General features: G+C 35.6%; 1 protein-coding gene across 1 annotated transcript in view; it reads left to right on the plus strand.

Annotated features, from left to right (window-relative positions):
- Positions 1-719: 719 nt before the first annotated feature.
- Positions 720-21,635, plus strand: part of LOC143631663 (uncharacterized) — a 251,885-nt gene continuing 230,969 nt past the window's right edge. The window contains exon 1 of the mRNA XM_077100354.1: positions 720-2,071. Within this exon, the coding sequence (XP_076956469.1) occupies positions 829-1,506 (678 nt within the window). The 5' untranslated portion in view covers positions 720-828 and the 3' untranslated portion in view covers positions 1,507-2,071. The remainder of the gene's footprint in view (positions 2,072-21,635) is intronic.

Consider the following 21,635-nt stretch of genomic DNA (forward strand, 5'->3'; position numbering starts at 1 on the left):
GAAACAAAAGCACGATAGGTCTCTGAATAAAGATGGAACAGGTGTTAATTTATGATTTTTTAGCGTTTTAGGTTTACTTAATCTTAAAATGTAAGCATTTGTTTGAATCTTCGTATGTATTAAAGCGTTTGATAAGCGTGTTGTTGTTGTAATACATATCTTTGTTTCTTTTTAAATCTATGTATAATATTAAAGCATGTTATAAGTGTATGATTAGCGTGTTATGGCTTTGGTATGAGAATTTATCATTGTGATGTTTGATAAGAGTTTTCTGTTTCCTTGTGATTCGTGTTGTTATCCCCTACCCCCCATGTTTTATTGTATGTATGTGATTCAGTTGTCGAAAAAAACAAGACTGATAAAAGGAAGACTAAAAAAGTTGCTCCGGTGGGGAAAACAAAACATGTTGTGGAAGCAGACTCTGATTCAAACCTTGACACAAAAATCGACAGGTTGTTGTCAAAGCGGAAACAGGTGGAACACAGCACCTCTGGCCCGAACTTTCAGCGTCCGAAAAAGAGAGCCATTAAAGAAAAGAAGCCAGCCGAGAGGGGAAAACCTTTTGTTGAATTTGTAGACAAAAAATTGAAGAATAGGTGTGCACCTATTAATATTGTTGATGCAGTGAAGGCAATGACCACTGCCCAAAAAACTTGTGTAGAAGAAATGGGTTTCAGGTCAATGGTAAGACTTCAAGTAACCCAAACTACAACAACTTTGGTACATTGGTTGCTCATTAACTATAATAACCGTTTAAATGAATTGAACATTGGGAGAGGTGTTATTAAGATAACACCACAAAAAGTACATGAAGTGTTGGGGATACCAATGGGTAAGATTCCTGTTTTAGACAAGAGTAGACCAAGATTGGGGGAAGATGTTACTACAGATTTGTTCAAAAATCAATTCCCGACAAATTCAAGAATAAGTATAAAGCATGTGAAAGACAAACTGGCCGCGGATCAAGGAGTTGGTGAACTGTTTAAGATTAATTTCCTTGTGTTGTTCAACACCTGTATAGGATTTGTGACAAAATCAACAACAGTCAATCAACGATTCATCTCCGCAATTGATAAAACCTCGGATATTCCAAATATGGACTGGTGCAGCTATGTTATTGAAAACTTGAAAATGACAAAGGAAGAATGGAGAGGTATCAACGCTCAATACAACGGTTCGATCACCTTCCTTGTGATGCTTTACACGCATGAATACCAGAAAAAATATGGTCCATTTTGGACTCTCGTCACAACGCCTGCAGTCAACTACATAACAACTACTCTTAATAAGATGGAAAAATACTTGGAGAATAATGGTCCTCCCTTAGAAGAAGATGCTACTGAGGTTGCTGCTGTAACGTTTAGTGTTGACGGGAAAGGGATTGATGAGGCTGCTGTTGCTCCTGCTGTTGTGACCGTTAGTGCTGCCGGTAAGCCTGGAGTTGAAGAAAACACTGCAGTTGAGGAGAAACAAGAACATGGTATTAAACTTGTTATTTTCTTCTAAAAAACTCTCATATCTCTTATATCTACATGCATTTTATGTAATACAACATTATATGTAATTAAAAAATAGATTGTCAAAGTGCATCTGAAACAGATAATGCCGATCAAACAGCTGAACAAGATTTGGATGATTATGTAAGCGATTATTCACCTTTAAGTTTGCAAATGCCTATCGTGCTTGTTGACTACTATTTAACTCCATTACAACTGGCTGGGATAAATTGAAAATGTTTTTGAATTAACAATAACTATATTTTCTTTTTACAGTCTTGGAATAAGGCAATGGATAACAAGTTGAAGAAATTTGATAAAATTTGCTCCGAGATCAACGAGTTGGTCCGTCAAGGAAAGGATAGACATCCATCAAATGAGAATATCTTTGCTAGATGTTGTGAATGGGAAAACAGATTCACTAATAATGTGGTCCCTAAAACACAAGATTCAGATGTTGGTGGTCCAGTGGCTGCTCTAAAAGGTATTTGGGCTAAATTAATTATTAGTATAATTAAAACGCTCTTAAAACACTTATGCTGTTATTTTAAACTTATTACATCTGTGTGATGCAGGTCAAGAAAACAATGTCTCGTGCGTAGATATTGAAGAAGTTGTTAATACAGTGGTTGCATGGGCAAAAGAATGTATTTAATTATAAATAAAAACCAAAAGGGGTTGAAGGTATTTAATTATAGTTACAATTATTTTCAGTCAAATTTAATGTGAGTTGTTTTATGTTTAACAGTTGACACCGGATTGTCAACAAGTAAGCCTCATTACACTGAACTCTCCATATCTTCTGAGAGAGGTTGACGTATCTGCTAGTGTCACAGTAGATGAAGAAATAATTTCAGAGTATATATTTTTTGTCATGAAGACATTTGGGAGGAGGTCTACAAGTCCACTCACACAGACTCGTTCAAGGTGGTCTTTGAAAGCTTCTGTCCTGGCATTTATATAGCCACCAATGCAATGGATGCATTCAGTGAAGTAATGAACTCTGAAGAAAAGAAAAAATCTGCAGCATCACCGTTCAGATTCTTTGCTTCAAGCACTGTGCTGGTACAAATTAATCTATTTTGTTTGTACTATAAGAAAACGCACAATAAACGCTTTAATCATCTGCATTTTAATTATTATACAGACAAGTGACCATTATGCCGAGTCAAGGGGTTACACAGACAAAGAAAGACTGGTTGTGTTTTCAGACAACATCGAAATAGAAATGGCAAGGAGTGGAATTCTATCACTCAAGGAGGTTGCTATAGTGCTCGTGCCAATTCTACAACACGATCATTTCTTTGTGGTTACCTTCAATCTTCAAACAGGAGTGATAGAATTACTTGACAACAGTGCAAATCAAGAAATACCAGCTGATGCAAAGTTTAAAAGCTTAGAAGACAAATCAAAAGCAATTAGAGAGAATTTTGTGGAAAGATACGGAAAGACTCCTGATATACTGGTAAACATATATACCTTTAACCTAAAAAACATACATACGTGTTAAAATTTTTTTCAAAATACTTAAATTGCTTTCTATTTTGTTTAGAGAAACGTCTTTTGCATGTATCTTAAAACAATCAAACACCCCATTACTCAGTAAATCCAAGTAGCAACAATCAATAGATTGAAGATGACATGGAGAAATAATGGAATAGATTGTGGTATTTTTGCTATGAGACACATGGAGACATATGATGGGAAGAGACCATGGGGGTGTAATTTCAAAAAGGAAGGCCAAAACAACAAAGACAGCTAAAATGGTTGAGGTCAAAGTATTTGTGCAAAATCCTCCTCTCGGATATAAACCAACACAGAAATACTCTTATCAAGAAAGCACTGCTATTCCATGAAAATGACGACACTCATTTAACCGGAGAAGAGTTGATTGTTGAACTTAAGAAAAGGCAACAAAAAATTTGAATGATTTCAAAACTGACTGCTATGTACTTTAAGATACTTGTTATGGAGATCTCTAGTCTTCTGTTATCAGTTTGTAATGCACTTTAAGATAATAGTTACATGTTGAATCAATGTTTTAACACAAACATAAAAATTTTATTATTACCAAAACACACATATAAACACACCATCACAAACATACAAATTTTATTACTACTAATCTCTGGGTGACACACATAAAAACACACCATCACTACATCATAAACACTCATGAAACACCATCACATACTAATTTCTGAGTGATATAAGAAACTTCAACTTCAATTCCATTGAGCAATTCAGTTCAAGAATTGCCTTTCCCAAAAGTTTAAACTCGTCAAGCTCTCTCTGTCCTACATCAACCATAAACAAAACAACAAGATATCGGATAGTACTAGCGGGCATTCGAGTAAGAACTTTTGCAATGACATCCCTGGCATCCAAGCTGTTGCTAGTTTTTACAAATTCTTCAATAAGAGTATCCCGACAAGCTTAATCTATCTCGATTTGAGCCTCAATATGCCTTCTGAGGGCAGCCTTGTAGGATTTGGATGATGATGATGAAGATGAGCAAACCATTATTAACTAAAAAAACCAATTTAAAATTATGTAGGTATATGAGTTTCACAAATGTGGTGTAGGTATATATAACCAAAAGGCTCACAGACAAAACAAAAGGGTGTCCCACGCTTGGAAAACACAACCGAACGAATAATAACTCTGTAATAAAAACAAAAGGGTGTCCCATGCTTGGGAAACGCACAAACTTGTCTCATGTGTTTTTGTTTAATCTAGAGATTACTTGCATTTATATCACCTGTCAGAATTAATTGATCACAATTATACTCACCTGTCAAAAATGCCGGGAAAAATATTATGGTAATGATAGCCTACATTAAAGTTAAGCTATATCTTACTAGATCTTACTACAAATCAAACTTACTAACTTACTGGTTACTCAATCACATTAACAGTTTCAGAAAGATAATAAAACTGTATTCTTCTGACAAAACCGTGAAGAACATGGTGAAAACAACGATGGATCTTGAGAAAGAGAAAGACGACACTTTGTTGAAGACAGTCGAAGCGGTTAAGGCTAGACTCGCATTCGAAAAAACAAAGACCTTCGACTCCTGTAAAATCATGTTGTTTGAAGACGACAATGAGTTTCGAGCAATGGTTGCTGATTATCAGAAACAACAGTCTGAATGCTACGACTCAGTGTGTGAGACCCTGGTTGACACCATAACTATGGTGTCAACCAACATGAGTTTTAAAGAAATGGGGGCGGAGACTGTGGACAAGGCGGAGTGATGGTGATGTTAGCTTTGCTGGTCTTGGTTTTTTTGTGATGTATTGTAATTAATGATGCTTTTTGTATGACATCTTTTGATGAATGGTAAATATGGATTATCTTAAAATGCTTTCTTAACATGTTTTATGTATTGTAATTAATGATACTTTTTGTGATGCATCTTTTGATGAATGGTAAATATAGATTAATGGTTCTCATCTTTCTTTGTTAAAAATACGTGTAATCAATTAGCTTAAAATATATTATACATTTATCCAAAAGAGTCTATTACGCTTACAACACGCTACTGTACATAGACATATATAAATATCCTAAAACGCTAGTAACACGCATGTGTACAACAACTCCTTTCTAAACCCTCCTATATATATACTTATATATCTAGTTTTGTTTTCAATAAAAACTCCTTTTTCACCATGGAAGAAATCTCATCGCGGACCACAACATCCAGTAACAATCGATCTCAGGTTTATTGTTTTTGTGGTCAAGAAGCCATTCTAAGAACATCAAGGACCACCAAAAATCCAGTTCGGAGGTTCTATAATAGTGCATCTCAGGTTAGTGAAATTGCAAATAAAGTTGGAATTCATCTACAATTGTTGACCCTAAATTATATATTTTTTAACTTAGGGCAAAAATGGTGATTTCTTTACATGGTCTGATTGTGTTTCGTCCATAAGATCTGATGTGTGCACAAGATGTACATACATAATTCCTATCTTGATAAGGGCAAATAAGTCATTAGAGGATCAACTTGCAAGGAGTGTAGTTTCACTGATTGAATCCGAAAAAAAGTGAAGATATTGTATTTTATTTGCTTCTTGTTGTTTTTAGGGATTTTAATTAGTTTTGTAATTAAAAGCTAAGAAACTTTGTTATGATTTTAGACAAGCTATTATGATGTATTTTTATGTTTCTGAATGGATTTAAAGGCCTTTTAATGAGTAGTTTAGTTTGAGTGTTTTCAAAATCAAGTGTATTTATTTTATTAAAAAGAGGTTATTATAAAAAATTAATAAAAATATGTTCCCTCCTGAGTTTCGAACCCGCGGTATTTGCAATCTATGTTTAATCACAAGCGCCTCAACCGTTTGAGCTACACCCTGAGAACGTAATAGAACCTCTTCTAATATTTATATAACGAAATTTAAAAGTTTAAAATTTTCATTTTTACCCGCCAATTAATCGAGTTATCTTCTGGAAGCCACCTACATCAATTAGTATTGACCAAATAAAATCTTACAATCTCACCAAACCCTAATAATTGATCTGCTAGTGTATTTATTGAACTCTCATCAATCTCAATCCTACCAAACAGCTTCATTAATCTCAGGTAAGTACCAAATATTTTTGCATTTAATTAGTCGGTTACATTTATTGGCGTTAATTAGTATATATATATATATATATATATATATATATATATATATATATATATATCGTTGAAGACACAATTAATAAAAAAATTCTTGGAAGATGGATAAATCTTGGATGTCAGTAGGCGACACGTGCAGTAAAACATATAAATATGGTGTTAAGGCATTTTTACATTTTGCAGTTCGTAATTGCAAGGAGACATCACCACAAAATTCTATTTCATGTCCATGTGTTCGGTGTGTGAGCCACATATCTCTTAGTGTTGACGATGTAGAACATGACTTGTACAGGTTTGGAATTGATAAGAGTTATACTACTTGGATAAAACATGGAGAATCCGACACCAACATTCCAACTAATGTAAATAATACTGGGTTTGTTGACACCAACATTCCAACAGATGCCTGTGAAACTGTAGAAATGGTAAATGCTACAAAAGACAATTTCAATGGCGACAAGAAGTATCAACAGTTTCTACAACTACTTGTTGACGCTGAGAAGCCCCTATATAAAGGATGTCTTGACTTCACCAAGTTGTCTGCATTAGTACAACTACTCAACTTGAAGAGCAAGCACGGGGTATCTCATAAGTTTGTTGATGAACTTCTGTAATTGTTGAAAAAGATGCTACCTGCAGATAACGAAATGGTAAATAATATGTATGAGGGCAAAAGGATGATGAAGGCAATGGGCTCAGGATACGAAAAGATACATGTGTGTATCAATGACTGCATTATTTACTATAAGGATTACAAGGATTTGGAAGCATGTCCAGTTTGTAAAAAGTCAAGGTGGAAGGTGGATGAGAAGACTTACAAAACTTACATAAACATGCCCTCTAAGGTAATGTGGTACTTTCCCATTATTCTTTGATTCAAGTGCCTCTTTCAATCAAAGACCACAACAGAGAATTTAACATGGCACACCACGAGTACCAATAAACCCGGTGTTTTACGCCACCCATCAGATTCACCAGCATGGAAAGCCATAGATGACAGGTACTCCGATACCATCGGAAGCGATCCAAGAAATCTTCATCTAGGGATTTGCACTGATGGGTTGACGTACATAGAGGCAACAGAAACCACAGTGTCTGGCCTGTTTTAGCAGTCATTTACAACCTTCCACCTTGGATGTGTATGAAAAGAAAATTCATCATGCTTTACTTATTAATATCCGGAGTGCCAGGAAATAATATTGATGTGTTTTTACAGCCTTTAATTGACGATCTAGCATCTTTATTTGAGGTCGGGGAGCCAACATATAATGCATATAAACAAGAAATGTTTACACAACGCGCAGTTGTGTAAAGAGCCTATGACAGGGGAAGAGATATACGACGAGGTCAAAAACATTAACAATGAATGGGGAAAGGGATCTGAATCCCTAAGTGGGAGTAAGAGGAAAAGGGATAACACAACGCCGCAACCATATTGGAAGAAGTTCAACATATGGTACCAACGGCTCAGCTATTGGAAGTATTTACCTGTCCAACATTGTATTGATTTGATGCATGTTGAAAAGAATGTGGCAGAAAAGTATTGTCGGGACGTTGCTGAACATTCCCGGTAGGACAAAAGATGGATTGGCAGCTAGAAAGGATTTGGAGTTTTTAGGAATTAAAAAGGAGTTGCAACCGAAAGAAAAAGGCAACAATACAGAACTGCCTGCAGCATGCTTCACATTATCAGCACCAGAAAAAGACATGTTTCTTGAAACATTGTATAAACTGAAGGTTCCACTAGGGTATTGTTCTAACTTCTCTAGTTTGGTGAATCTTAAAGAAAGGACGCTACAACTCCTTAAATTACATGATTATCACATGCTTATGCAACTGTTTCTGCCCCTTGCAATACGGTCCATCATGCCAGAACCAATGAGAAATGCTATAATCAGGCTTTGTTTTTTTTTTTCAAGTCAATTTGTAGCAAAGAAATCATTGTATAAGAGCTTTATAAGATGCAGGAAGAGCAAATAGTTACACTGTGCCTGCTGGAGAAGTACTTTCCTCCATAATTGTTTGATGTCATGGTTCACTTAACCGTGCACCTTGTCAGATAGACAAAATTATGTGAGCCACCATGCTTTCGTTGGATGTATCCCTTTGAAAGGTTTATGAAGGTTATCAAAGGGCATGTGCGAAACAAAACTTATCCAGAAGGGTGCATTGCTGAGGAGAACTTTGCAGAAGAAACAATCGAGTTTCTGAGCGAATACCAAAAAAACATCAAGAGTACTGTTGGTATTCCACATGATAAGCATGATGATAATGGGGAGACAATTCCTGTCACAGGCGCTAAATCAGTTGAAGTTTCTCTTGATCTCTTCAAGAGAGCACATTTCTATGTGCTGCAGAATACGCCTGAAATAGCGCCGTATATCGAGTAAGTATTACTAACATATATACTTTAAATTATATATATATATATATATATATATATATATATATATATATATAGGGTGAAGTTACTGTACGCTAATGCCTTAACGTACGGAAGATACGCGAGACGCTCAAAGGCAAAAAACAAAGGAAAAAACCTAAAACGCTCAGAAAACTTAAACGCTCAGCAAACGCACCCATATAGATATATATATATATATATATACATATATATATATATATACATATATATATATATATATACATATATATATATATATATATATTTATATATTATTTCAGAATATACCATACGTTAAGGCATTAGCGTACAGTAACTTCACCCATATATGTATATATATATACACACATTAATTCACAATATATTATACTCCTACTTGCAGACAACACAAGACCTCTTTGAAAAACCAAATGCCTGGTAAACGACAAGCATTTCTGGAGAAGGAGCATACTTTAAAGTTTGGTGACTGGTTACGCGACAAGGTAGATCAATTTATTAAGTCTTCTATAATTTCAAAAATCTTTTATAGAGAGAGCTAATCCTTGTAATGAAATTCAGGTTGAAAGAGAGCTAGCGGGCTCCCCAGGTTCTGTATCGGAAACTGTAAAGTGGATTGCACACGGAGCACACCGCAACGTTTACAAATACGACTCATACGACATCAACGGTTTTGAATTTCGTACAAAATCTCATGATGGTAGAGTTTACCAGAACAGCGGGGTTGGTGTAGAGGCGCATGACATGCATCATGTTACATCGATAAATCAACGATAAAAGTCACAATTGTCTTGTAGTGTATCATAGTAAGATCAATAAAGTCATTACACTCATAACTGACTCGTGCTATATCAAAGTTACATTAATACAAAGAAAGCCCAAAATGCATCATGTTTTCTTGGGTGTTCATGGTTCGGTTGGAAACCGCGAAACCGCCCAAACTGGCCATCGGTGACAGTCATCATTTCTCGTCTTATGGTTTTGTTTCTTGCACAACCTCTATTTGGTTATGTTTCAACATATTTTGTAACAGCTGGTTTCCTGCAAAACATTATCAACTCATTTTATAAAAAAGACTATTATGTCATTCTTTTCACTAACCTGCATACCAAAATTGTACCCTCCATACTCAGATCTTTGACCAAAGCATCTGTGGGTCTTAGAATTTGAAGAAGCCTTTGAACAAATAAAATTTAGTTTTGAAAAACCCCTTCCAAACTCAATGCCATCACCGGTAACCTAATTTAAGATTTGGTGATGGCATTGAGTTTTGGAAGGGATTTTATCAAAACTTAAAATCTTTGGGAAGTTTAAGATCTGTGGAAACCTTAGATTTTTTCTGCTGGGCCAAGTTTGGAATTCACATAACATATATATATTAAAGCCTAATAACTTTCAGCCACCAGTTTTATTGCAGGCATTAAAGTCTGTTGTTTTATAGTTGGTTTATTGCGGTCATTAAATTTCAGCCACCAGTTATATATATCACGCTTTGGAAACACTTATACGATTTACAGTTAAAAATAACATTTACAATAATAACATTCACATAATATAAGTGAATATGTATTAAAAAAAATTAAATATGATTAATCAATTCACATAAAATATTAATACCAAAATATAATAACATAAACAATGATAACATTTACATTAATATAGAAAACCAAATTACATAAAACTAACTAGCTCCTAGCATCCGACTCCATATCAGAATCTACATCGACATCCATCGTAGACCTCCCTGTAGATTCCGTATCCGAATCTACATCTGGATTCTCTTCTGGAGTATGAGAGGGCATGATCCTCTTGTACATGCCATACGAGGTATAGGTGGAGTCCTTAGGCCTTTGGAGGCGAAGGTTCACCTGATTACGGAATGCCCCATAAACAGACACCGCCTTGAAGTGCTTCAAGTCGTTCAACTCGATGCACGCCACCTCGATTCCCGGCACTACCATATCAATGCTGAAATAATCAGCAGTCGTGTACCCAAGCCACCTAACCATTCGGTTAAGTTGTTGGTATGTGAAGGTGTGAGGGTGGACATAGTCCACATACCTCATCCTTTGATTCCTCCGGACGGCGCTAGAAGAAAAGTGGAATCGTATGGTGAAAAATGTGGGGTCGTAGTAGATGGGGGTATGAGCACCCGGTGCACGTTCGACCCATGTTGAAGCCATTATCGGAAATTATAATTGGAAGAAAGGTGGATTGTGATTGTGATTGTGATTGGTATTTAAACACCATCGGAACTCGGCGGTACATCTCCCTGACAATTTGAAATTGGCGGCACACGAAACTGTAAAGGCAATGATGACGTCGCCACTCATCAAATCAACGTGTGGCCATTAATTACGTTTTTGACACGCTTAAACATAATTTAGTGTGACCATTTATCACTTATAGCCACACATAATAAGTGTATCTGTGACAATAAAAAACTTAGAAAAAATAAAACTAACATACTCTTTGGTCACACAACCTAGTAAAGTGGCCATTAATTACATTTGGACACACTTAAAAATATTTAAGTGTGACCATTTCTCACTTATAGCCACACATAATAAGTGTATCTGTGACAATAAAAAACTTATAAAAGATAAAACTAAGATACTCTTTGGTCACACAACCTCGTATAAGTGGCCATTAATTACATTTGGACACACTTAAAAATATTTAAGTGTGACAATTTCTCACTTATAGCCACACATAATAAGTGTATCCGTGACAATAAAAAACTTATAAAAAGCAAAACTAAGATACTCTTTGGTCACACAACCTCGTAATAGTGGCCATTAATTACATTTGGTCACACTTAAAAATATTTAAGTGTGACAATTTATCACTTATAGCCACACATAATAAGTGTATCCGTGATAATAAAAAACTTAGAAAAAATAAAAGTAAACTACTCTTTGGTCACACAACCTCGTATAAGTGGCCATATATTTTAAGCTTTTTAGCCACATTACTAATAAATACAATGGTTGTTCGTCATATTTCGCCACTTCATTAAAAACGTGGCTAGAAAATGTGACATTAGGTCACACAACGTAATATAAGTAGCTATATCTTTTACCTTTTAGACACATATCTTATCAATACAGTAGCCGTTTGTCACATTTGGCCACACTATTAAAACATGTGGCTAGTTAAATGTCACAGTTTGTGGCTAATGCATGTGTTTTTGGTCACATGTATCAAAGATCAAACAAACTATTACTGTAGGTCACATTTCGCCACACGTTTTTATAATGTGGCTAGTTTTTGTCACAGTTTTTTTCAAAGTGTGGCGAAAAGTACCTGAGTAGGTATAGAATGGTCACATGAAGAATAATATGTGTGGCCAAAACATTCTAGAAAGTTTTCAAACATAGTCAAAGACCTTTTAGTCACACATTTAAGACGAAGTGTGGCAAATAGCCCAGGCCACATGTGTGGCCGAAGGTCGATATTCACGTAGTGTGATTTAAATTGAATATCATGAATACATCAAAAATACAATTTATTCACAAAGATTTTTTATTCTTTTTATGGTCAATGACTTTCGTAGAATCACAAGCTGCTGCTGCTTCTTCTTCTTTTTCTTATTTAAAAAAAAATCACCAAATACATTAAAAGACAAAAACAAAACACTCTAAGCAAGAAGCTAGAAGCCCGAAAACATAAAGAAAAAAAAATTACAAAAATATGAATAAAACAAGGGTTTTGTTAGGGACACCATGGAAAATTGTACCCTATACGCCTCGTATAGGGCTATACAGGGAGCATGGGATACACAACAACTTGTGACAATCAAATTATATTGTCAATTCGTACCCGATACGTCGTATAGCCATATACAAGACGTATTGGGTCGGTGTTGAATTTTGAGCCTACTAGCTCTCCCTCCCTTCTCTTCTCTATATATAACACATCACACATACACAACACAGAAGTTTAACCGTAAAAAACATGAGAAGAAAAAAAACTCTATTTTTACATGGAACTTTCAGGTAGAACCAAAAAAATGTCGTGGTGGGATAATATAATAGTCGTTAGTTATTTTCAAATTAAATAGGATATGTTGTCATTATGTTCGTCAGGGGTATTTCGTATAAGGTTGTAGTCACCCTTCATGGCCGGAGGAAAACTACATGTCGAATACATATGAAGTCCGACCGCCAGAACAACCATACGATGAACCATCGTATTAGTTACCGATAGTAAGGTTGCATTACAGAACTTAGCCTTCGTACGAGCTAATGGTAGAAAGTCCGTATTACGAATAAGGATGGCAATAGGTCGGGTTTGGGTCGGGTTTAGGTATTCCCAAACTCATGCCCGGTTATGAAAGTTCGTCCCAAACCCGTCAGGTTTTAATTGAGTAATTACCCATTGGGTTTCGGGTTTTCCCATAGGGTTTTGGGTTTCTTATCAGGTTTTGATAAAATACCCGCTGGGTATACTCGGCTTAAACCCGCTAGTTTTGTACCGAGTTTTGACAAAATATAACTAATCGATTACAAAGATGGTTACCATAAAGATAAAATGTCTCAAATAATTGACATAAACAAGTTTCGACAAATAATATATTTGGAATATAGTATATATAATATAATAAGCTATATCGGTACACTAGGTATATAATTAGGTAAATGGCTTTATGTTATCGGGTAATCGGGTATATTAGAAATCACAAACCCGTCCCAAACCCTAATGGGTCGGGTATTACCCGTCCTATTTATGTACCAGTTACCAGTATAAGATCCATAATACAGAAATCGGTTTTCATACCAGTTACCAGCAGAAGAGCCGTCATACCAGTCACAACTAGTACTGGATTACGCTTAGAATACCATTCAAGAGGCTGGCGGCTCATACGGTCAAGGAAGCGAAGATGATGATGATGATTACATACACGAGGAGACAGTTTCGTATAAAACATATAATGTATGACAATATGTTTTATCTAACTTATTATTGTTATAATTCTTTTTTAACATGTTTTATAGATGAGCTTATAAGTTTTTTCACATTTTTTTATTCTCGTAATGAATTTGAGGATTGGGCTAATAAGAGGACCGAGGTGGGGGGGGGGCATATATGTGTTATTATGGTCCAACGATTAAGTAAAAACGGTGTGGACCTTGCGTGCAATCTTGGAGGGGAACCCAAACTCAAGGCCACAGTCAGGCGTTTTTAAACTCGTTGGGAGGTACGACGGGCGAGGTGATTGTTAGAGGCAATCAACAAGACACACAACCATGATCCCGTTGGCTTTGAGGAGGGGCAAACCACATGCATATCTCAGGAAAATGACTGACGTGAAACTTACTTTGGTTGCGACGTTAAACCAGCAGGGCATGAGGCCTAGTCAAATTCTGTCAACCTTATGAAATCAGTTTCCTAAAAACAGATGTATTAAGAAGGACATATACAACTCCGTGAGGAAGATTAAAGATCAAGATAAAATTGGCGATACCCCCATGAAAATACTAGAAAAACTTCCGAACTTAACTTTTTAAAATGAATACTTTTAATATTTATTAAGGTTTTATTAAACGAAATGCAGGTACTTGAAAACTTTCTCCATAACAATGATTTCGTGTTTCACACCCGGGAGAATCCTTCCACCAACAGGACAGATGATACTTTCTTTTGTCATAAGAAGTCATAGAAAATGTGGCGTGCATTCTCCTATGTGTTTTTGATTGACACGACGCACAATACCGACATGTATATGTGGATGTTTGTTTAGTTTGTTGAGTGACGTCGACATTGATGTAACATCTCGGACATTTCGTATTTGAATTCGTTTATGTTTAACCCGACTCGGAATGTAATTTCAGTCTTTTGAATTATTTAAATTTGGTATTTATCAGTATTTAAGTTAATTTAACTTATTATATATTCTTATAACTTTCAAACTCGTCAAACAATTATTAGAAAGTCTTAGAATCGCTTAAAATGGCTAAAAAATGCATTTACAGAAGTTTATGGACGAAAAATGACATTTTTGGAAATCCAGGGAATTTCTCGCGAGATATCGAAATTTCTCGCGAGATGCGACCAAGATCTCGTCTGCAACACGTTTCTTAGGTTTTTCGACTCGTTTAACCTCTTTTTCCATCCTTCAAATCTCATCATAACCAATTTAAACGACAAGTAAGCTCCAAGTAAATGTACCTAGACCTATATTAACTCTCTAACTCATTTTCTTGTTGTCCAACCCGAAATATTTATGTTATTAGACTTGATTTTGTCATTAACTAATTATATCGTTTCTTATTCGAGCATGTTTACCAAATAAATAAATTCGAACTCTTATTATTATTACGAACCAATCAAGAATCCCTAATTACATCTACAACTCAGCCACCATATCTGGAAATCTCGAATTCCATCTTCCCCATTGACGATTTCTTCAAGTTCTTTATTCTTTGGTTTGACTTTGGTGCTTCAAGACCATTTGACTCATGATTTCTCATTGTTCCATAATCTTTTCGGGTAAGTTGTCGCCATGAAAAACATCTGCTTTCATCCTAGATAAACAAGAAAATAAGATTAATAAAAGAGTTCCGAGCCTTTAACGCACTGATTGATCCGACACGAACTGACCTGTAACTTTGAGACAGTAAACTAGAATTAAAACCAAGAACATAATGGCTAGAATAAGATCAAATGAATGTATAAAACTCAAGATATGAAATATTTAACGTTTAAGCGAGCTAGTACTGTTCAGACTTAGAACTTCAAATAGAGAGTTAGGTTCTAACTAGTACACTCAAAATATAAAAACAAACATAAAATTCTTCTGGCCAGAATGCTAATTCCGATCAGAATATATAGTAATTTAAAAACCATTAAAATTGACTTTTATGCCATTTAACGGGTCGGAAAGCATTTTAACAACAAAATCCCATCAATCTAAAAATTTGATTGAAGGATTTTGTTAGTTTCCTACCCCTAGAGGGAAAGGCCCTTCCCTTTGGGCAAGACCCTTGACCCTTCTATTCTAAAGAAAATTCCTCTACAATCTCAACTAATCATTAAGGTGAGTAATCACTCCCCTATTTTACTGATTTCAATATCATTTTAGGGACTTTATGCGTACCATATTATATTAAACATATTATTTTCTCAATTGCAGATATCATATATTGTGTAGTTGATCAATTGAATGCTTTCTTGCTATTTGCTTACTTTTCATTCGTTTATTTATCATATTCGGAGAGGTACATCATAATCACATTATAGTATGATCACACGCCGTCTTACTAGCCATTGAATGTGTTTGATTAATCATGGTTAACCGACACCATAAATTGTATTTATTTCGTCTTAGTAGCAAAAGCCCGATTCGCTAGGCGATGGTCAACCAACACCAATTATTTGTTTAATATTTAATTGTGATACTCGTGATATTGATTTGCATAGTTTTATATATATTATATTCATTATCAAAACCTGGTGATTACTTACTCAACATGTGTTATTGACAAATATATATCTATTTTATATGCATATTGCATATATTCTTTGGTTTGAAGTGAAGGTTTAAGATAATTTAGAAAAGAGTTTAGGTTATGAATAAAAAGACAAGGTGATATTACATTATTTGTTTTGGTTATATTTGTAATTGATTGAGACTTGTGTACTTAATTTGAAATTAATAAAATAAACTGTATGATAGGGTCTTGTTTACTGTGAACCAACATTTCGCGTCCAGGCATATTTCGCCGTAGGATGGGGTGTGACAATTGAAGTCGTGACCGAGCAACTTAAAGGAATGCTCGATGATTGTAAGGAGCCGCATGTGATCGTGACCGACATGGACCTAGCCCTGATGAGGTCATGTGGCATAGTCTTCTCAAATGCTACCAAAAACTTATGTAGGTGGCACATCATAAAGAACATAAAGAAAAAGTTTAAGAGTCTTTACCAGACAGACAAATAATGGTGATGACTTCGCGTAATGGTGGAAGGTACTGTACATGTATTTGACAACAGATGGCTTCGACTATAACTGCGGTAAAATGGAAGATAAATTAGATGAACATAAGAGACACAGTGAGTATTTCACGCGTATACAATTACTAATACTTACTAATAGTCTGCTTGTACATTTCCTAAAGTTTTCTTTTTATTTTTCAGAGGTTCGGAATTATATTCGTGAAAACTGGTTGGTGCCATACAAACACAAGTCTGTATCTTGCTGGATTGACGACCGCCAAAACTTTGACGAGCATACAACAAACTGAGTTGAGAGCCAGCACACCAACTTTAAAAGATAAATTCAGGTGATGAATAATAGACTTTATTGTGGCGTATGCCCTTGAAGTTGTTAATTACCAGATGCAAAAAATTAGGGCAACCTTTGAAGAATCCCGTATTAGGATCAAGAAGTACCATCGACTGCCATTGTGTTAAAAGGTTCATATAGGATGTTGATTGCGGCTCTTAAACTACTTGAAAAAGAGCTGAGTTTGCAAGAAACGATGGTTGACACGGGAGTTTCGGGCTGCCACCAAAAAAAGACAAAAGATATCACGGGTTTTGAGGAAAACCTCCCAATACGCAGCGTATAGAGCTACACGCCACGTATTGGGCGGTTCCCCTGGTTGCATAGAGGAAATCCGTAAAACAAGTACACACAAGAAGCTTCTGACTTTCTTTTTTGTTTTGTTTCGTTGAAACGTATATTTTGTCATACTCGTCTATCAAGAGGGAGAAAAATCATTCTCTTCACACATATTCGTCTAAATCTATGATTTAAGTTCACAACCTTTAATTTTTGTCTTTAAATATGTTACATATTACTAGACCAAAGGTTTGTTGACAAGTACAAAATATGTCAGAATTTACTACGTATACAAAGAAAGTTTATGATGTTTTAAGTTAGTTTTTTACGGTGAATATTTGACTTGAAGATGCAAATCAAATTATAAAAATGAATATTTTGAATGCATATGAATAATGAACATGGAGATCTAGTAAGTTGTCAAGTTCCTAAACATGTAAAGTTTGAAGTTTAATCTTTATGAAGAAAGAAAGTTTCAAAAGTTCATGGTAAATTGTACATTTAAAAAGTTTATTTCAAGTTAGACTTATTGTAGGCTTTATCAGGTCTATAAAATACCTAGTAAAAGTATTTCTGAAAGTAGTGAACGGCCCAAAAGAAAAGTTGAGGGATAGCACGAGTTAAAACATTTTTGTTCATGGGTGGCTGATACATAAAACGAAGAAGAAACAAAAATTGCACTAAATGTACTTCGCCAAAAAGTGAAGGTCCCTCAAACTATGTTAGATTTGAACCTACATGCATGAAAGCCACAATTGAAGGAATGCACTAAAAATAAGATACGTATCAATAGGAAAATTGGTTTTTATTGGTCCCAACTATTGCATTTTGGTCATTGTCAGTCCTAACTAACGAATTGGTCACTGATGGTCCCAACTTTTAATGTATTTGTTCCTAACGGTCTGCGGTGAACAGAATCCTAACGCCGTTAGTTTCAGGTCACCGGAAAATGTTATTGGCCGGGAAAGTCAATTTTTTTGCTGGAAAACACCACCTGAACACCGCCACCACCATCAATTGACTCACCGCCAACCAACCACCATCACTTAAGAACCATCAACTAATTCCGACGATGGTTCTAGGGTTTCCGGCGACCTTAATAATTGGGGATTTTACTAGAAAAAGGTTCCTAAAGATAATATACAAAGTTACCATGGTGTTTGGGACAAAATTGTTGAGTTTTTGGGAACAAATGTGTGTTTTTCGGCCAAAAGGTTTTTCTGGCGACCTGAAACTAACGACGTTAGAATTTTGTTAGTCGCGGACCGTTAGGAACTAATACGTTAATACTTTGGACCATTAGCAGCCAATTCGTTAGTTGGGACCGGCAGTGACCAAAAGACGATAGTTGAGACCAATAAAAACCAATTTTCCCGTATCAATAAATAATGATATTAGAGTTGCTATCCTATACTACATTTATACTTGTCTAGATTCTCAACATGCATGTATAGTCTTTGTCAATGACTCAACAAATCAATCATACTACATATAGAACACAAGATATATGAGCATTCACTAGTTTATTGTGAGGGGATAGGTTTAGATTGAGATAATGTATTGAACTTCACCTACAATTCGCATACCAATGTAATTTGTAGGAGTAACAATATGAGCAACAGTCCGATGAAGACAAGGGGATTACATCTACACAAGTGAAGACAAAGGACCACACACGTGAAGATAAAATACAACATCTACACATATAAAGACAAAAGGAATGTCATACCCCGACTTAGGGCCTAGGCGTGTGACCACAAGTTGGTACCTATTTTGTAAATATATCAGAGTTTATGGGTTAATTTTAGCGGAAGACTTTGGGTTTGAATATAATATTAATTTACATTGATAATTTACTCGGGAATTAAATACCCAAGTATTAGTTTACAAAATATATGTTTCATATTACAAGTATTTTAGTTATAAAAAACGGAGCCATCTCGTACGCGCTTCTATCTTCATTAAGACTCCAATCATTGCTAATGCTACTTATAGTTAATTACCTGCAATGGGTTGGAAAAATATGTCAGCTATACGCTGGTGAACACGTATGACTCTATAAAACATTTGAATGACATTACAATACAAATATAGTTTTCTTGACAATCTCAGCGGAAGATTTTCTACTTCCGGTATATGTACCACTACCCTACACACATAACGGTATTCTCCGAGCCACGGGGCCCTGAACAGAGAATTAGTCATGATCGTTTAGCCTGCGGCTACCTAGCCTTTGACTGATTAGGCATAACAGTTATGTCTGGATCCAGACACATGCATATTCAGTCTGAGTTGAGTTTAATCTCTACTTTGTATTATAACATCTAAGAGATCATGTAATCTCATGAAATCATTGACTGACTCGTTAAGACAAACACCCGATCATCTTTGTCGAGTATAAATATGTTTTGATTGATTAAAAAAAGTTAACGTATTCACCTGTACCGTTGGTGTTGGAAAACCTTGACTGTGAATGATTGATATTTAACCTATACATAAATAGGTTTGTATAAATACCTGAATGGTGTTTTGATTAAGCTATGATTGCTAAGCTTAACCTTGAAATCATTTATTTTTGATTGTGAATGAAAACACTTAGGTTTTATGTGACGTTTGATGTATCATGCTTTGGCTTAATAGGTCATAACACGTTGGTAAGTTTCTCCAGGTAAGTAAACGGGTCCCTCGGTTGATTGGGATTCGTACGAATTACTTTTCCTTAGGCAAGAAACTTACTACTAGTGATATCACCCTTACAGTTTACTACATGCCCGTCAAAATATATCTTTGATTAACATTACTTTGCTATGAAGTAACGTTTATAAAAACTCGTTTATCAATGTGAATGTTTACAAAATACTTTCAAGGTTAAATGCCATAGCCTCGATTGATTGTCTAAGCTATAATTTAAATAACTTAAACATAACTCCTACTTTAGATCGGATACTTAGAATACTTAGAATGATAATAAGAAAATGGCAGGATCTTGATCTACTCGCTTATATGATTACTACTTGATTATGACTTCGTTACTTGCGCAAACTTCGAGAAAATGGCACGTCGGCTTGACACAGCAATAGGGCACGCCTTTCTAGGTTAAGTATGTGAATGTGGAGGTGTTTTGGGATGAATTTGGCTTCAAACCCGTTCACCCCTTTTGTAGGCGTATTTCTGGACACATCGCGATACGCGATGTGTTTACTCACACCCGTCGCGTATCGCTACGCCGCAATTTGACGCCACCCTATCTGCTCGTGACACGTGGCCTGTCATATCGTGCCATGTGTTGACACATGGTTGGACACATGTCCAGTGACTCAATATGGTCATCACGATACGCGATGACCGTTGTGGTTGGGCCGTAGCGTATCGCTACGCCGCCCATTTCTGGGTTCTTGTGCAAGTCCGTCGCGCTACATGATGGGTTTAATGCCTACCCCATTGCGTATCGCGATGGATGGATTTTTTAGATTTTACAAGTTTGGTCCCTATACTTTCTTAAGTTAGTATATTTGACTAAATTTTTATAGGGTTAAGCACGCGGTGTTACAAGGAAGATCATGCACTACGACCACGAAGGAAAAAGGGGACCAATAAGATTTCAGAGATCACTAAGAATAATAGTACATGTGTAGGTGCGATATTTTCACTATATATGTACAATTGTAATTGTAACCAAACGATATATCAATATACTCATACATTTACACATTTTACTATGTGTTTTACATTCCATTCATATCTCCCAAATATTTCTCGTTTACCATGTAAGGCTCGGTTTTGTCATTAAGTCTTTCGTATTAGATACGTGTTAGTTTACGTTTACATTTTGTTACGTTTACATGTACTGGGCTTGAGACCTTGCTTAATTGGTGCCCATTGTGCTTTTATCAATGATAAGGTGTATGATAATACACACACTATATATAGTGTGTGTATAGCATACACCAAGGGTAACCTTTTGCAAAATAATATTATCCATAATCTAAAACTCTCTCTTCCTCCCTCCCTCTCCTAACTCACGGCTACACCCACACACACCACAAGATCCGAGATCACGGTCCTTGCTAGTTGTTTCCGCCAACTAGTAGAGAGGTTGATCCAAGACGACTAGTACTTAGTTTGTTGTGTTGTTTGACCTGGTCACGGGACCTACAATTGGTATCAAAGCTTTCGGGCTCTACTAGTTGTAGATCTTGGGTCACAACCTTAGATTTTTGTCTTGTGTGTGTGAAAAGACGGATTTTCAAGAAAATAAGTTGGTTCGGGTTCATAAGTTCTTCAAAGTTTCAAGAAAATAAGTTTGTTCATCTTCCAAAATGATAAAGTTTGGTTGAAAAGTTGGCGTTTTTGGTGTTTGAATTCTCAATATTGGTGTTTGTGTTGGTGCATGTGATAGTTTGCTTTAAAAGTTGTGATATACATGTATTTGGGTGTATATTGTAAAAGGTGACAAAAAGTAAGTTGGTGACTAACCTCTTTTGTATAAAATTTTCGAATAAAAGCTTGGGATTAGAATACTAGTGTTTAATTCGAAT

This window comes from Bidens hawaiensis, unplaced genomic scaffold (genome assembly GCF_021521415.1).
Source record: "Bidens hawaiensis isolate Kalapana, Puna unplaced genomic scaffold, B.hawaiensis_p1.1 tig00006190_1, whole genome shotgun sequence".
Taxonomy (NCBI): Eukaryota; Viridiplantae; Streptophyta; class Magnoliopsida; order Asterales; family Asteraceae; genus Bidens; species Bidens hawaiensis.